General features: G+C 37.3%; 1 protein-coding gene across 1 annotated transcript in view; it reads left to right on the top strand.

The window, feature by feature from the left end:
* Nucleotides 1-17,612, top strand: part of LOC122788883 (hyaluronan-binding protein 2-like) — a 611,288-nt gene extending 593,676 nt beyond the window's left edge. Inside the window, exon 13 of the mRNA XM_044055827.1 lies at nucleotides 17,222-17,612. Coding sequence (XP_043911762.1) covers nucleotides 17,222-17,377 — 156 coding nt within the window. The 3' untranslated portion in view covers nucleotides 17,378-17,612. The remainder of the gene's footprint in view (nucleotides 1-17,221) is intronic.
* Nucleotides 17,613-19,459: the final 1,847 nt, after the last annotated feature.

Raw genomic sequence — 19,459 nt, 5'->3', positions numbered from 1 at the left:
ACAGCGAGTCATCTGTTTCCATTTCTTCCTGTCCTCTGCATCTTGCTCTGTCACATCAACCACCTGCATGTCCTCTCTTGCCACATCCATAAACCTTATCTTAGGCCTCTCTCTTTTCCTCTTACCTGGCAGCTTCATCCTTAGCATCCATTTCCCAATATACCCAGCAGCCCTCCTCAGCACATGTCCAAACCAATGCAATCTCGCCCCTCTGGCTTTGTCTCCAAACCATCCAACCTGGGCTGACCTCTAATATACTTATTCCTAATCCTGTTTCCCCTCGTCACACCCAGTGCAAATCTTAACATCTCTAACTTTGCCACATCCAGCTCTGACTCCTGCCTTTTTGTCAATGCCACTGTCTCCAACCCATATAACATAGCTGGTCTCACTACCCTCTTGTAGACCTTCCCTTTCACTCTTACTGGTACTCGTCTGTCACAAATCACTCCTGACACTCTTCTCCACCCACTGCATCCTGCCTGTACTCTCTTCTTCACCTCTCTACCATACTCACCATTACTCTGAACTGTTGATCCCAAGTACTTAAACTCATCTACCTTCACCAGCTCTACTCCCTGTATCCTCACCATTCCTCTATCCTCCCTCTCATTCACGCACATATATTCTGTCTTAGTCCTGCTGACCTTCAGTGAGCTAATATGACTGACTATTTAAAATGCTGAACATATGAATAAAAACATTATAGCAAGAGAACCCCCTGCTAATTATCTATAGCAACTATGAGATCACACTAGAGTGGGGGAAATGGCATAACTCCTGATCCCCACTGCACCGTGATCCCAGGACAATTTGCTGTTTAAGTGAATAGGGATATATTTAACTTTTTAAATAATCAATCATATAAAATTTTGACAATTTCAAATGGTAGTCTTTTAACATAAGTCCTGTTACTATAGATATTGCTAACTGTTTTAGTTAATTTTCCAGGCATTATATAGTTTTAGGGGTTGTGCACAAAGAATAAAGACAGTTACAGCTAAAGCAAATAGAATTAACAAATATGCTTTAAGTCATTTAATGGTTACTTTCAAACAGAACTTAAGAGACTGACAGAATCATTTGAGCAAATTATAAGCCCCAGATGTCAAGATTTTTCAACAGGTTGGAGTGAGGCATGATGGTTGTGGACCTATAAGGAGACAGTTTTCATTACTCTTCCAGTGCTAATCCTGTTTTTCATATTACAGCATTAAATGTGGCTTTGAATGGCAAGGTAGTCCAGTTGATTTATTTAGACTTTCTATACCTGAACCCCTTTTAATCTACACTGTACATTTGCTTTCAGTTAATTAACATGGCTCTAAATCCTACTTTCTTTGCATTTTAACGAGCAATGGATATCTATGAATACCCAGATATTAAAGTCTCCAGTAAACGACTGAAAAGACAAAATAAATAAATATCAGAAGAAAATGATGCATATCTTCAATTTCCTGAACCTAAATGGACTTTAGCAGCTGTTCAGTGGAGTGTAAGGAAGCTTTTAGCCCAGTTGTATACATACATACATACATACATACATACAAATATTTAAAGCACGGTCATTAATGCCCTTCTACCTGCCAATATACTGAAACAGTTGTTCTCATAATAAGTCTTCAGGTTGTTCTTAAAAATATCTAAACTAGTGCTTGCTTTAATATAATTGGGTAGTCTCTTCCATGCATTAGCTGCTCTCTCAGAGAACCAATTAGTACACATCTCATTCTTTCTTCTACATAGGTTGTCTAATAATTCTCTACTACTTTTTGATAATCCCAAACATTTCTAGAAGTAGATGTCTCTAAATGTTCTATATACCTGAATAAGATTTCCTCTTAATAGTGTTGCCACCCCTCTGGTTTTATTCCGGACTATCTGGAAATCAAACTGATTCTCTGGTAGTCTGGAAAACACTGTACAAACTCCGGTATACTGTTTCAAAAAGGAAACAGACTATCGGAGTTTGTAAAACGGCTGATTTACTATGCTTTTTTTTATAAAAAAGCATAGTAAAATCAGCCAAAAGCAGGCAGCACGAATGTAAAAAGAGGGCGTTCCTTGCCAAGTGATGTAACTGTGATGTCACACAGTGGGTGGGATGTGGGTGGGGGAATGGGTGAGATGTGCGGGGTTACATGTGATGTGAGGGGTGTGGCTTTACTCTGCTTTTAGCCACGATGAAAGGTGGCAACCCTACCTCTTAAAGATCTATGAGACATACCATACAAGTTCAGATATGTTAGTCTTTCATAATAACTTACATTTTTACAACCATGGATGCCTTGGTATATTTCTGCTGTTCTCTTTCGAGTTTACTCATGCTTGTTTTCTTATAAGATTTCCATATTGTTACTTCATACTCAAGTTTGATCTAGTGTAATTAACAAACAATGACTTCATCATTTCTTATCTCCTAAACTTTACAAATCTTTTTATACAACCTATAGTCCTAAAACTATCATTAACCATTCGGGTGATATGATCTTCCAGTCTACAGAATGTATTTCTACTTCCAAATTCTGTTGAAAATTCTAGATGAATCTGAGAAATGGATTTCTAAGAAAAAAATGAAGATGTTGTGGGCATTTGGAATAACAAAACTCAACATCATGAAAAATCCATCCAACATAATAGAGACACTTCCTGAACTTGGAGTGAAATTTCAAATGAACAAGCTCCTACTGTGCGAGTTTGCTAAAATCTATGATAATGTCAAATTAACAGAGGCAATAAGGGGGGACATTTCTTTACTTCTATTCAGCAGGCTGCATTTCAGGTCACTTACATTAATGAGTGAACACACAGCATTCTCTGTAGTACCTCTTCTGAGACACGGCTACAATATACGAGTATGAATGCAGAACTTCCAGGATGATATGTATATCATACAATTAGTAAAAAAAATAAAGATTTTACTTGGAAAGGCTGCAAAGTGAATATTTTGTGAGCCTTTTCTATAGAGTACAAAAGCCAGAGATGGAAACCTGTGCATTTTGCTAGCTTTATATTCAAATGGTCCTTCCTTCTTGCTCAAGATGTATTTCTTTTATTGTTCGACTTTAAACCTGATTGAACTGCATGTCTCTCTCTCTGTCTCTCTCTCTCTCTCTCTCTATATATATATATATATATGTTAGCTTTTGTTAATCATTTTAATTAGTCACGGTATCATAATGTGCTGTTTAGATATTGTTGAAATGTGACTGTAATCTTTTTTGCTTGTGACCTCTGACTTGTAATATGCATTGAGTATACCTGTTTATAGTCTTTTAGTTTTATATCTTTTTTGTATTTTTGTTGCAACTGGCTTTGTATTTCTTTTACTTCACTGTGCTGTAATTTCTAAATGCTTATGGGTCACATTTCCTGCCTCTGACCTCAGGAAGGAGCTAAAGTCTTAATTTTTTTCTTCTTAGGTATGTGATTTATATAACAAAGTTTGATGCTTATTTTAAAAATGAGATATATTTTCTCTCTATTTCTTTTGCTGGTCTCTCTGAGGTACCTTGATCTCTGCAACAGTACATCATTACCTAATTAGAATCTATTACTTTGTTGCAACCGGTGGTAAATGTGAGCTGTTTCACTTGTCTCTGATATTTGTAAGAAATTTACATTTTCATTGAGCCAAGTTGTAGGCTGTTTTTCATTCAGTTTATAACTTGTCCCCGGTGTAAAGAAGCCATGTGTTATTCAGACATGGCTCATGCTGACAGATGAACTTTACAAGTATATGTTGCATTACATGAAACAGAATTACCTTTTTTAATAATCACTAGAGCCAGTTAAAAGAATATGGAAAAAGGCTTTTAGAATTTCATTAATACCTGTTGCGTTTTTCGGCTTTTCCTGGTTAGGGGTTGCCACAGCGGAACTCCGGTCCGCTAATGATTGGCAGTAGATTTTTACGTGCTGAGTTGCCAGCTCTGATGCACAACCTTCAACCTTCAATGAAGATACGCCCATTCACGCATGTCTCCACACAGAAGACGCTTTAGCTGAGAATCGAACAGGACAGCGTTTTACTGTGAGGCGACAACCCTACCACAGCACCACCACTGCAGTTTTGTGATTCCAGTAATATTTTGCTTAGGCAAATGCATTGTCTTTACTACAGCAACTTTAGCAGAGCACCTAAAGCAATGAAATACAACTCATTAACAAAGTGCATCAGCATTTTATATTACTGTCTAACTGCACTTCTTATATAACCAATTATTCTAATTCATAGAACAAATAGACTGTTCGACTTGACTAAACTAGCAAACCAGTTACCTAACTATCTCCTAGTTGTGTGGCTGGCTAGTGGGAGAAGGAAGCAAGTTCACTTAACTAACTCATATATAATGCTTTTACATATTATGAAAACTTATAATTGACATGTAGACAATTCAGTTTACTTATTCCAGCAAACCAATAGGAAGTCATACCTGGTGATGTAAAGTTGTTGTTTTTTTTGCTGAGATATTTCATGTACTCACAGTGTCTGAAAAAATTTCCCCTTCCAGTACAGAATGAATTTGCCATTTAGGGCCCAAGAACTCTGCCACTCTGTTGCTATGTATAACCTCACATTAGCCACAAGGTGCATGAAACAGATCTTGTATTTCTTTTTCCCTTCACGTGATGCTAGATGAAAAAAAATAAAGGAGAGAGTTTTGCTGCCTACAAATTTACCCTAACCATAAGGTCACCATGAAGATAAACACTTCCCATAATGGAAGGACATTAGACCATGATGTAAATGAGAACAAGATGTCTGCTTGTGGACCCTCACAGCCGTGACAAGCAGCAGAGGCTGCCTCTGTTTGCTTTCCTTGATGCTATTGTCCAGCACCCCTTGCACCAGAACAATGACTTGACTTTTTATATGTGTGTAATGGACCTTATTTAGCTATGTGACTATCGGGCAAAATTGCTTAATATCTTGTCCCACTAAATTGCCAGTGATTTCTACAAACAAGCTGGCAAAGCCATTCCTCCCCCCTGCAGCCCTCGGTATCAGGTAGTCTACAGAGTACTGATAATGTGAAGTGACAGAGTCCACTCCTTGAAGTTCTACTAACTCTGTTATTGGCAAGGGAGTTGTGGTACTAATCTCTTTAATTTTAAAGTATATAGCATTCTGCCGAGTCATAAGGTATCTCCAGTGCTCTGAAATGAGTAAGTCCCATTTTTCTTGTAAGCCCATGAAGCCTGTGAATTCCCTAACTCTACTACATGTGCAAGGCGGATATATTCTTTCCCTTCTGTATCCATCCCTCACCCTATGGGATGGCATAGTTCAATTTCAGGAGGGGTTAGCCCAATAATAGTACTTTAGAGCCCTAACCCCTGTTCCAGCTTACTGACTTATATTAAGCATTCAGTGCTCAATGGGAAGCTATCAATAAATGCCATGAGTCATACCTCTTGGGTGCCCAAGGCTGGATGAATGAATGAATGAATGAATGAATGAATGAATGAATGAATGAATGTATGAGTGAATGTATGAGTGAATGAATGAATGAATGAATGAATGATTGAATGAGTGAATGAATGTATGAGTGAATGAATGAATGAATGTATGAGTGAATGAATGAATGAATGAATGAATGAATGAATGAATGAATGAATGAGTGAATGAATGTATGAGTGAATGAATGAATGAATGAATGAATGAATGAATGAATGAGTGAACGAATGAATGAATGAATGTTTGAGTGAATGAATGAATGAATGTATGAATGAATGAATGAATGAATGAATGAATGAATGAGTGAATGAATGTATGAGTGAATGAATGAATGTGTGAATGAATGTATGAGTGAATGAATCAATGTATGACTGAATGAATGAATGAATGAATGAATGTATGAGTGAATGAATGAATGAATGAATGAATGAATGAATGAATGAATGAAAGAATAGCTTTACTCATGCTTCCTGCATTTGGGTGGCCTGGATTTGGGTTGTTGATTCCAAGAATGTAGTCTTTGCTATGTAGTCTTTACTATTATTCTGCACATTTTATTTGTATTAGTAACATTTTATCCTGTTGGACATGAAGTGAAAGTGTACTTGATCAAACATTAAAAACGTCAACTGAGAAATAGTCAAGCTCAGAACACTGACTGAATGTATTCAACATGTGAGTGGACACAGTAATGCTCCTGCTGCAAAAAAAATAAAACAAAAAGTTCTAATCCAAGACAAAACAGAAATATCTACACCGTATTTTAAACGCTACTATCAAACTCAAAATATAAGTTATTTTATATGGGGAAGCTTTGCCCCACAACCCCAAGGGTTGGGGCTCCACCTCCATACACCCTTACATAAATACACTAATCCACAATCACATAATGTCAATAAAAGGGCAATCAGCCCTAAATATTACAAGTTCCTGCACAAAATTTGATTGTCCAGTTGTGTGACCAAAAGTGCACTTTTACTTCATGGTAGATTATTTGAATGTTTAACCAAAGTAACAGCTCCCATAAATATCTATCTCTACACACACACACACACACACACACACACACACACACACACATACAAGGTTGTGCTTAAAATTACCTAAACATCATAAAATTGATAGTCAAAAGATTAAAACATATTAAAATATAAATTGAAAAAGAATAAAATACAAAACACTGACAAAATTGAAGTTATACTAGGGATGGGCTTATGCCCTTTTCCCACTGCTGTGTAACCTTGGAGTTCATACATATACATATAATAAGCCAGGAGTATGGGAGTGCAATCCTCCATATGGGGGACTGCACGGAGTCTTGCATTCCTGCAAAAGCACTGAAAAATGTGGTCCCGTTTTGACACATTTTTCATTAGTTTTCTCTATGGTTAGATTTTTCACATTTTCAGTATTTTTACAAGGGTGCAAGGCCCTCCACACCACACATATTGTTATATACCCACATCTTCTGCTTATTATATATATATATATATATATATATATATATATATATATTTATATATGTATGTGTATATACATATATATATATATATATATATATATATATATATATATATATGTGTATATACATATATATATATATATATATATATATATATATATATATATATACATATATATATATATATATATATATATATATATATATATATAATCTCTGAGATTGCATAGCAGAGGGGAAAAGGCATAAACCTCTACCTAGTGTCATTTCAATTTTATCTGTATATTGTGTTTCAATCTTTTTCACTTTCAATCTTTTGGCTGTCAGTTTTATTGTGTTTATTTTAAGTACACCTATGTGTGTGTATTAGATGTGTGTGTGTGTGTGTGTGTGTGTGTGTGTGTGTGTGTGTGTGTGTGTGTGTGTGTGTGTGTGTGTGTGTGTGTGTGTGTGTGTGTGTGTGTGTGTGTGTGTGTGTGTGTGTGTGTGTGTGTGTGTGTGTGTACACACACACACACACACACACACACACACACACACACACACACACACACACACACACACTCACACACAGTCTTCATCCCAGAAACTCTAAATTATGTTCATGCTTCATGGTTACCAGAGCTGAATCATTGACAAATGGGCCCTTGGCAGGATAATGGACTGTACCCCTACCATCCCAGCATGTCATTAATCGCCTGTCTCTCTAACCAATTACCATAAAATACTGTTCATACTTGTCAGAGTGTACATACTTATTTTTTCCCTTATGTTCACAATTATCACAGAGATTTGTATTTAAGTTAAAATTTCAATTTAAACGTTTTACTGCGAAGACTAACAGCCATTTACTAAACAAAACATTTTCATACTGAAAACAGAGTTAACATAAAAAGCAACAAACTTCTGTTCTCCTGAATCTCATATTTATTGAAAATGCACTTGGCAACCCATAAAACTGCAAAGTATGCAGTGGGACTCATGGAAAGGTGCAGTAATTCAAAAGACAAATATGAAGAACATTTACTAACAACATAGGGCAGTTCACTGGATGCAAGTCCCTTTTAGGGAGCATCCCAGCAGCACTGCCTGGTGAAGTGACTTGATAAGGGTCACACAGAACACAAACAAAAGGCTGTGGAAATTTAAATTCTGCACTACAGGAAGCAGTTCATTTACAGTTCATAACCTTGCATTGTGCCAGACAAGCTGTAGTTGCCCAGACACAGAGATTTTCATACCCATATGCCTTCAGAAAACAAGCTAACTTAAAAATGTATTTATATTGAAAATATTTACATTTAACTTAGACTGTCCAGTTTATCCATGCCCAAGGATTAAACACATTGTCAGCAGTCAACAAACCAAGGAAGCCAAAGATCATACCCAAGGAAGCTGGCTCATATGGTAGTGCTCCTTTTTAGTATAATCAGTTCCTTCCTGTACAACATAACTACTCCAGGAAATAAGCATTTACACATACCACAGATATACACGTATACACACACACACACACACACACACACACACACACACACACACACACACACACACACACACACACACACACACACACTCAGATGTGCCTATCAGTTACAGAGATTTGTATGACTTCATATACATCTGATGTTTTTTTTAGCAAATGAATGAACAAAAACATAAATAATGAATTGGAAGTGTAATTAGCTTACTGCTGTAAGAATCACTCAGTGCAGCTCATTCCAACCCATATGCCCTTCCAATCTCTTAGCTAAAGAATCAAAGATAAAATGGCAGCCAGCACCAATTCCCAGAGGGATAAAATCCTAACTATGAACCAGGTGACCCAGTTTAATTATCAGCTTGAAAGTCTGAGGTACTAGCTGGGAGGGATTGGCATGCCTCTCTCAGGGGGTAGGGCATTTGTCTAGGCATTTCCTGACAGGAGGCATGGTCCACATTGGGGAGTAGTCCTTGGCTTGAAATAGACAAATGCAATGGAGGAGGAGGGGAAAACAAGTGTAGGACATAAAGAAAAAAATTCCCCACCAAAGAAGTCACCAGCTTGTCACTCCAGGATGCCCTTAACCTCCATGCCAGTCTCATCCTGGAATTAGAGATAGTCCAGGCTGGAAGGAAAGTCTAGCAGACCTGGCAATAGTTGGGGGTAGTGGGATAACCAAAATGTATGAAGCAATAGAGAAAAACATAATCGGAGACAAATAACCAAAATCAAAAACACATTTTAAATATTGGTCTTATATATTTACAAAGTTGCTAGCATGGAAATATTTGCATTAGTTAGCATTTCTGAAGAGTTTAAGGTCTGAAATGTACATGTTTTGCTTTTATTTAATGACTGCATTTTACAATACTTAACCAGAACGACACACATTTTCTGATAAATAGACCATGAATATGAAGGAAAACATCAGGGAAAACTGAGAACTATTCCCAGTACCCACATTCCGCACATGCACAAATACACCCACTAACTACATTCACATGTGACTGTACACTAAGATATCTGCTTGAGATTATATGAATGAATCAATATTCATAAATAATGGCACAGAAATGTATCTGAGTTTGCTTATACAGAACCATACAGTGCAACCCATTGCAGCCCAGTCCCTCTAAACGTCTTCGCTTGGGAATCAGAAACAAAGACAGAAAATCAGGATCAGATTTTAAATCTTTTTCCTTGTATACCTAAAAAGTTGCTAAAATAACAAGAATGCATTGGTAAGCATGTTCTGAAGGATACAAACTTTGAAACTCACACATGATTATACAGCTTGGGGACACTTTCTGATTAAGTGACTTGCACAAAGTCACACAGTAGGCAATTAGAGATGAAAGTGTTCAAACCATGTACCTTTAAAAAGCAGTTCATTAACATTTCAAAGCTGTGTCACACAGTTCTTACTTCACTTTAAATTAGAACAGAGTAATAGGTGTTGTAAGGACATACATTTTCTAAACAATAAGTAGTGAAACTGTAATGACTGGCATTATTGACTGACTGTAATCCTCAGTGATTTGCCAGAAAACAGGTGTTAATGAGGGACAGGGACAGACCCAACTCTGAGGCAAAATCAGAGATGTTCTGCAAAATCAGAGACATAAGAGGCAGATCACTCTAATGTATTTAACAAACTTAATACAACGACACGTGTTGCTGCAACAAACATTTTCGGAACAAAAGTTACAAAACTCCAATGACTGACATCATTGCTTTCCTCTAAACCCCACTGAATTTAGTCCTCAGTGATTTGTCAGTGAATGCAAAAAGTCAATGAATTAATGTAATTTAGAGTGGAATTTTAAGGCTGTAAGGCTCTTTAAGTCTTAATGAGCAGTTTCTGTAGTCAAGATTACAGAATTTGATTATTGTCACCTCCATTTGCTTCCTGCATGTCTCTAAGGAAGTTATTTAAGCAGAAGTTCTTTGATGCCCTCTACAAATTTCCTCTAGTAGTATAAATACCACCTTGGATCTCCTCTGAAAAGAGGCTACAAGTTTAGTGGGACTAACCCAGTCAAGAAAGGGTAGATGAATAAATAGTCAATGGTGACTCCAAAGAATCTGCTAATTTGGGGATCTTATTGTATAGGTTTGTGGGTTACGATTGTATGGTCACAAATTTTCTAGGCCCTGTAACTATCTCAGAGCAGTTCTTATTCTGCTTAGCCAGCTTCATGGCCTGCTTTCTCTGCATATTATTCCCATTCATTGTGCTTTTGTTCGGGAGATTTTGCTGCTGAAAAAGATGAAACTCCTGGAGCCTTCTGAAGCACCTCTCATATCACTTACATTTTTTTTACCAGTACAGCAGGGCATTTTAACTTCTTGGGAAAATAGTTTCTATAATAAAGTGACTGCACTTCAAAAAATGTTTACACGTCTGCATCATATTCTGGAGAAATCCCGAAGACTCTAAATTCTTGTCTTTGAAGCAGAAATGGTTACTGCTCCTTGGCAGTATAAAGTATCTGATTTGTCTGCATAATTTAATAATTTAAAAATGATTTCCTTTGGGGATTAACCATTAGGCACAGGGGGTCATAGAGCTCCATGTGCCATTTTGATGATGAAGGGCTGTACAGGGCTGACTCTGAGACTCTTTTCTAAGTGCTCCTTCAGGTAGGCACATAACATTTTGACTTTAACATCATCTGGATAGTGAGTTTAAGGTTGCTTCTTCTGTTGACCTTCCACTCTTCCCAAACTTCTCTTGTATCTCTTGTATGCAGTTGTCAGGCTTGATAACCTATATAACGCACATAGCTTGTAGACCTGTATGTTTAAGACAGTCTCCAAAAAAGATGGTACAACAGGGCATACTGCCAAAGACTGTTTAACTGCTATGTTTCCTTCTAAATAACAGGTGGGTCTTCAAAAAATCTGACTATTTGGCCAATTCAGGACTTCTTGGCCCACACATATATCACATTATAGCCATACAGTGATGGTTATGATCCCAAAATACAGTTCTTTCAAACAGACTGATGTGCACACATTGAAGCCATGGACATTTAGCTGTTTAAATGAGTTCAGTTCAGAAAAAGAGGAGTTTAAAAGTAGTGAAATTTAAATAAAAATAAAACCTTGCTGGAGTTTAAGAAAGCGGTCGCCGCACCATAGCAGTCAACATCAGAGGTTTCCATGCATGTTTGAAGCTGATAATGGTTGTAAAGAAGATGTCTCAAGCAATAAATGAAGATACTGGTGTATAGAACACTGTGGTGATCCAATAACATGAAAACCAAATAAAACACATTACAGGAGTGAATTTTTAAATAATGAAAATAAAGTAATTTCTGTAAACATTGAACATTTATGAAAAATAAACATTTAGATGCTTTTTTCCATTACATTCTAAAAACGTTTACTCAACTTTATCTGTATATATATATATATATATATATATATATATATATATATGTGTGTGTGTGTGTGTGTGTGTGTGTGTGTGTGTGTGTGTGTGACAGAGAGAAAGAGAGACCATGAAAACAGTTCAGAATAAAACACGATTCAACCCTTGGTGTGAAATTGAACAAAGATCTGCTGGATCCAAGTTTGATTCTATCATAGAATTACAACCTCCAGTATCTACACATATCATCCTGTATCTGTACTGTAAAATTAGCTATGGCAGATGTACAGCAGGACCCAATGTAAGAGGCATTTGATAAGAGATATCTTGATACTATCACAGACCACAGACAGATGAACATGTGGACTTAAAGAACACACAGTTACTGTTATGCTAAGCTCCATTAAAGTGGTATAATATACACGGCTATGGTCAGGTCTCTTGGCATCCATGTCAAGGATACATAATAACAGATAATGAATGGTGAGACATGAGTATAACTCTTTGTAATGCATGGAGTTTTACATGTTACAGGAAAAAATAAGCCAAAGTTGTTTACCAGCTTTGAAAGCCAGTAAAGCACTTAGCATGTTGTAAACAGCAAGTAAGAAAAAATAATCAGGGACAGTTTTTAAATACTGCCCTAATTTCAATAGGTTAATTACAGACAGATGTCTGTATAAGTACATGTACATAGGAAGAAAGATATTCAGGAACCACTGAGAGTGAGAGAACATACATTCCCTTACACCCAAATGTGACATCACTTAGGTGGTGTGTAACCTTTGTTACACACCTTTGAAAGTGTTGTTACAGTTGGGTCTCAGACTACAGAAATGCATAACAGGTTTATTTTTTTCCAGTTTTGGAGTATAATCACAATGCTCCATACACCAACTTTAAATAATAGTATTTATAATATAGATGTGGTGAGAGGAGACCTCCACTACATCTTCTAACATTTTTTGTAACTGTATGACTAGAAGTAAGCTTTTTTGAATAAAAATACCTCTGAGATTTGGAAAGAACCATACCTTGTGTTGTAAGGGTAGTGGCCAAAAAGGGGCTGTTTCTCTGATTGTAGTAATTGCAATTCAGAGGTATATTAGCTGCACTTAAGAAATACCTCATTATCAGCTAATCCGCATGCCTCTGAATTACAGTTAATAACCACAAGTGTCAACACCAGCACTTTTTTTTGTGATACACACTTTTGGCACCCATGTATCACTTTGGAGCAGACACCCTCCCCTTGCATTCACTCTCCCACACGCATGCACACATTCAAATATTAACCCCCCCCCCACACACACACACGCCCTGACATACCTATTACGTGTTCCTGAATTAACAGAAAATACCTGATATTTCTTCTCATTTTTCCCCAGTGACCCTTGAAAATACTGGGTGGTTACATCCAGGCAGTAATAAAAGATGTTACTGTCTCATCGGTTCATAGGTTCATAGGTTCATACTAGGCTATCTGCCCTGGGGCAATTATAAGCCTAGCCCAATTTTGTTTAGCTTACGCCACCCCTTGATTTGAGTATACTGTGCCCTTTTTAAGGTTTAGTTTGCTGTGCCTCTGTCTAATAGTGACACGGAAGTAATCCCCGGGGCAAGCCTACGATCCCCCATCCACTCATCAAGATTCTTCTTGAAGAGATTCAGTGAGGTGCTCTGCCTAACATGAATTGGAATTCTTTTCCAGAGCGAAGGGAGCCTCTGGGTTATGAATCTGTCCCTCCAGCAAGTTCTATTTATTTCAGTGCTGAGGTTCAAGTCCCTCGAGCGTGTGGCTCTAAGTGATTTAGATTTACTGAGGTGGAGCATGTCCATTAATTCTGGATTGGACATAGCTTTATATGCCAGGCATAGATCGCCTCGAAGTAGGCGGTATGCAACTGAGTAGAGCTGGAGTTTTTTTAACCGAGCAGCATATGGCATCTGTTTAAGTCTCTTGATCCTCTTGGTGAGGTACTTTTGGGGTCTTTCTAATTGCTGCAGGTGTCGGGTAAGGTACATCCCAAAAGGGGCATTGTATTCTATGATGGGCCTGATGAGGGATGAATAAAGGGGCACAATTACCTCTCTTGATCTAGAGATCATTCTTCATATTCTCTGCAAATTGTATCATAAAGGTAGACATATTGCTCTATTATTTGACTTAGTGTAATAGTTCAAAAATGTCTCTGGTTTCATCTTCTGCCTCCCCCATCCACCCACCCGGATTTCTCCAGTCATCTTGAATGCACTTGCTGAGAGGTATGGCAGCTCCAACCGCACAAACATAACTCCATCCCTGTCAACTGTCCCTCACCTTACAAAACATCACTGATTCTGCCTCATACCTGCCCTGTCCATTATATATCATGGACCATCATTCATATGAGACATTAGATTTTGTGATTTATTATTATATAGAAAACAGCTAAAAATTAAAGTTGTCTCTACAGCAGCAAGGACTGATGTGCTGTTTATAAGCTGTTTCATGTGGAAAGGGTATGGGGACTTGATGATTTTCCCCCATTTTTTTAATTTATTTTTGTTTTGTTTTTGTTTTGAAGTGACATGGGTAATATGTAAAAGCTATTCCTCGTGTCCAGTCTTAGCGCAGAGGTCCAATGCTGTGAAGAGGTGCTTGTTATGCAAAGAGTAGAGGGCTCCAAACTCTCCCTCCTTTTGTTTTTCTTAAAGAAGTTAGAGCAACTTACTGAAGGTCTCTGGGGTCTTGTGTTCCCCCACCCTATACTTCTTTCATGCTGCAAAACTGCTTTTCACTTAATATCCCAAAGTGACTAGTGCCCCCTTGCAGTAATGGAAGATTTTCTTGTTAGTCTACAGGAATTTGCAGGTAAGACATCACTCCTACATAAACACACTCACACAGCCACCCATCCTATCACCCAATTGCACTTACAGTCACACTCACCCATTCACCCATACTAAAACATACACATACCCTACTTATCACCTAATTAACCACCCAGCTGTGACTACCCAGGTAGACACATACACACAGATGTATACACACACACACACACACACACACACACACACCAGAGACCACTCATCCCTGTGCATACACTTACACCTGCAGGCACACACATACTTACACATGTACATTCCCCAACCACTACCTGTCTGCTAAACATCCCAACACATACCTCTAACACAATCCCCCCAATTGAAAGTAATGGGAGAGCCTGAAATTTTAGCCCTGTTCAACAACACAGCTATCTGAGCTATCTTAGAATAATTCAGCTGCTTAAATGCCACGCCACAAGCATTTATGTGGAAGGCCATGCTCATAGGTTCATAGATTCATAGGTTCACAGCTTCATAGGTGTTTACTAAGCTAACAAACACAAGGGCCTTTTTTAGCCTAGCCTTGCATCCAAAATCTCAGACAAGTTCTGGTATCCTTGATAAGTGTAAGCAAGGGCTTGGGAGATTAAATATTTACAAGCAGGGGACTGGGAGATGAACTATTACAAGTTACCTCTATCCATTAGAGAAACAGGTGCCAAACTAGGGATACATTTCCTGTTCCCCATCAAATTGCCCAAGATACACTTGAATTTGGTTAGGGAGGACTCTGCTTCACATGGATGGGGAGCCTGTTGCAGAGAAGGGGTGATCTCTGGGATACATACCTGTCTCTCCAGCAGGTTCTATTTATATCACAGGCAATGTTTAAGTCTTTACAATGGGTAATTCTGGGGCTGTTTGTTTTGTGGATATGCAGGAGCTCCATCAGAGTGGGGCCTGACAATGCCTTGTATGGCTAATTAACATATCAACTCTACCAGAATGCCTCATTAGCATTTTTGGTAGACCACACAGATAGCCCACCATGGCACTGCACCCCTTTATTCCAGAGCACTGTGGTAGTGCTGTCTCTGAACTGGAAATAGGATTACCTTTTACAGTAACCTTTATGTATGAATTCAGGCATACTTCTTTTGGGTTAATTGAGTAAACCAAATGTCAGTTAATTTATGTTCACTGGAGTGGCCTAGAACCACTTTGTAAAATATCATAATTATAAATATCAAATTAAAAGTATTGATGCCACCAAACAGTGTACATCAATAATAATTTGAAAAAAGAAAATGAGAAAAAACACAGAACATTGCCTATATGTCTAATATACAGTGTTTTGTCATACCAGTGTTTTTTTGAAAATTTTATAACCATACACTTAGATTAGAGTGCTTCTCAGGGTCCACGCTGCACAGGAAGTGAGGATAAATGAACATTTTCCTTGAGTGCTTTGCCACTCTAATTTCAGCAGTTTTATTTTTAATAAACTGCAGACTCATATCCTAAGAAAGCTGAGAGAAAAAAATGATGTTATCCTAATCATTTAAATTTAGCCAGTAGTATTTTTTAGTCTTGCTAAACATAAACTTTGTTAAAGAAAGCAAATCAGTTTGGTTCCTCTCCGATTATCCTGGTCTTATGACAAACATACAGTTTATCTGTAAGTCAGCTGACTTATTAACACAGTGTCCCTTATGATGTTTTAGGCTTGAATATCCTCATGCATGCACAGAACACAATGTTGCTGTATGCAGAAAAGAAGTGAACAATATTATACTGTTAGTAGCAGCAATAGTTATAAACAGAGAGCAATAATTAAAACGTGTTTCTGCACATCATTCAAAAATAGTTGGGAGTACATTATGTGCTTTTGCTAAAATGGATGCAAAGAACACAAATTGTTGACAGACAAGACCTTTAACTTGACTGTGTGAGTCCCATCCGTAGCCAGTGGGCTAGCTATTTAACTACATATGGGTCACTTTGAAGCTCCTTCAGCTTGCTTATTATATTTGCATGTGATATGGTATCAAATGCCTTGGCAAGGTCAATGTACACTGTATGGACATCTGGTCTGCAGTCTATAGCCTGAGTAATCCTATCCAAGAAGTTCACTAGATACATTAGGCATGATCTACCCTTGACAAAGCCAAACTGCTGGGGATTATTTATATTACTGTAGATTAGAATAAAGCAGATGCATATATTCTACAGGGCTTTATATCACTACAGAGTACAATAAAGCAGGTGGGCATGAATTTTAGAAAAATCTCAGAATGCTTTAGTCTGGAATTTCCCTGAGAAATAAGATTGCTAATTGCTGATGCTGAAAATGTTTTGTTACTGATACTAGCCAAGCACGCTTTGTCTAGAGTGAGTACATCTTTGAACCAAAATGATATTCTACATTCAGCTGTGAATAAAAGCCAGCATGAGTTTGGAAAATCTATTAGCAAACTGTATTCATTTAATGTTTCTTGCTGCCTTTTTTGTTTATTATTGTATTTCATTGCACATTGATAATGATGCAGTGCATTCTCAGTGGTGATGGTTTATATGTTTAATTTAGGATGACTTGAGTTAAAAAAATAAATGTGTTTCTTCTCCATTAAGGGTGACTCTGGAGGTCCATTGGCATGTGAGAAAGCTGGTCATTACTACATATATGGAGTTGTGAGCTGGGGCGACAGCTGTGGTCTGAAAAATAAACCTGGTGTTTATACACGTGTGACAAAATACCTTGGATGGATAAACTCACACATGGTTTGAGCAGAAATCAAGTTGCATTTGTTTTTTGTACTAGAAAGTAGTGAAACATCAGCTGCAGTGTGAATCTATAATATTTCTGCACTGGGTATATTCTACTATCAAGGATTTGTCATTGTATTCAATGTAAAAAGCAATATTTGGCTAACAAAAGAATTTTTTACTGCTGTTTGTAAATGACCTGTGCAGTAAAGTTCAGTACTGAAAAAATTGTAAATAAAGGAAAGTGTGAAACAAAGTTTGTGCATTTTATGAAATAAAATATAATAGTATATTTCAAGTAAAGTATGATGTTATTACTGGATGTATAATGACACAAATTCTACAGCCATGTATTATTTCTTTGAGAAATATGACATCTCATTCATACATTTAAAAATAATCTGATTTGTAATTAGCAAAATATATAACTAAATGAAACAAGACTTCAAAGCAGGTGTTTAGGTTTTCAAAGCCAAAAGTATGCATTGTGATTTATTTACTTTCAACAGGATTATTAGTACAAGATCGTGTCACTGAGTCATACCAGTTCTCCAGCCTTATACTCGAAACCAAGACTTAATAATTGGGACAATCTTAATACTCGATTAAAGACAAAACCTTAGGCACTATTTTGGGACACTACCCCTTTACCTGCTGTAATGATCCCTGTCTTGAAAATAATTTACACAGAGGCAGGACATTTATTTCTAAATGAGCAATTTTACCTTTGTGAGCAAAGCCAGCCTTAGGTAAACTGGTGCCACAGGGGAAACCTTCAACAGTTCCCTCCCCATGTTCACCACTCCCACCCATAACTATCCACCACACAAACACTTTTCCATCCTGGCTTATTTTACACCCTTCAAATTATACTTTTCTTTATTTTTTCACAGTTTGTCTTACTCTTCAAATTTTTCCTACATTTATTCATTCATTCATTCATTCATTATTTCATGCATTCCAGTAGGTATAGACCGCTCTCTGATAACTATGCAGGAAGCAACTGCATTAATGCATTCAAGCCTAAAACTCCTTTTTAGTATACTTTCAGTTCACACCCATACAGCCTTATGGCAGCCAGAACACTTTTGAGTCTGGCTTATTTAACTAGGCAACATACTAGCTAATAATATTCAGTATTAGAAAGGGCAAAGAGTAATTAGCAAAATGAAACGGAGATTGTTAGTCTAGGATGTCCTGCAGTGAAGAAATTAATCTCTGTTTACCATGTATTATTAATATTTTCAAATTTATATTTATATTTTCATTACTACGACACCTACATCTTATTGAGGCATATGGTCTGCAACACCAATGTGGGAGATAGAAGAATTCACTGAAAATTCTGGTTTATATCACACTATACTGTAAATATTGCTAGTTGTTTGTTACTAATTACGAAAATAAGCAATGTTTCCATATGTACTTAATACTTCAAAGACCAAGTGACTTACAAATTTGGATATATTAAGTGAAACCTTAGATGGTCTTGAAGACAACTGTCTTTACTATTTGCAATGTAAGTTGCACATCTTGAGAGATGGAGAGGAAGAAATTGCTGTCTAAGAGCAAAAAAGAATAATCTCAGAACTGGAAACACATCCTTTTCAGCTTGAACAAGCAAATAAGACATCTTGTAAAGTCCTCTAAAGCTAACTGTGAATCTAGATTAGCATCCCTAGCTAAGGATAACCATAAGGCATTCTTTAGGTTACATCTGAAACGTTAAAGGAAAAGCTCATACCTGTGCTGAACTGGTAGTGAATGGTACAACATATACTTAACCAATGGAAATAGCCAACCTGCTAGCGGACAGGTTCAGTGAAAACTTCTCCCCCTGTCCCCACCACATATACCCCAAAATCCTTCCTATCAACATTTCTCCACCTAGTATCTCTAAAGAGCTGGTCTTAACCACTATCTCCAAGGCCAAAAGCACACCCTCTATGGGACATGATAACATCCCAGGCTGCATTCTCAATGGATTATAACAGGTGTTTGCTACACCATTGGATACTCTTTTCAACCACAGAATAAGCATTGGTTTTGTCCCTGCAGAATGGAAAACAGTTACTGTCATCCTCTTGCACAATGGGGATGGAA

This window comes from Protopterus annectens, chromosome 14.part0 (assembly GCF_019279795.1).
Source record: "Protopterus annectens isolate FY-2018-M chromosome 14.part0, PAN1.0, whole genome shotgun sequence".
Taxonomy (NCBI): domain Eukaryota; kingdom Metazoa; phylum Chordata; order Ceratodontiformes; family Protopteridae; genus Protopterus; species Protopterus annectens.
This window is presented reverse-complemented; position numbering and strand designations above follow the sequence as displayed.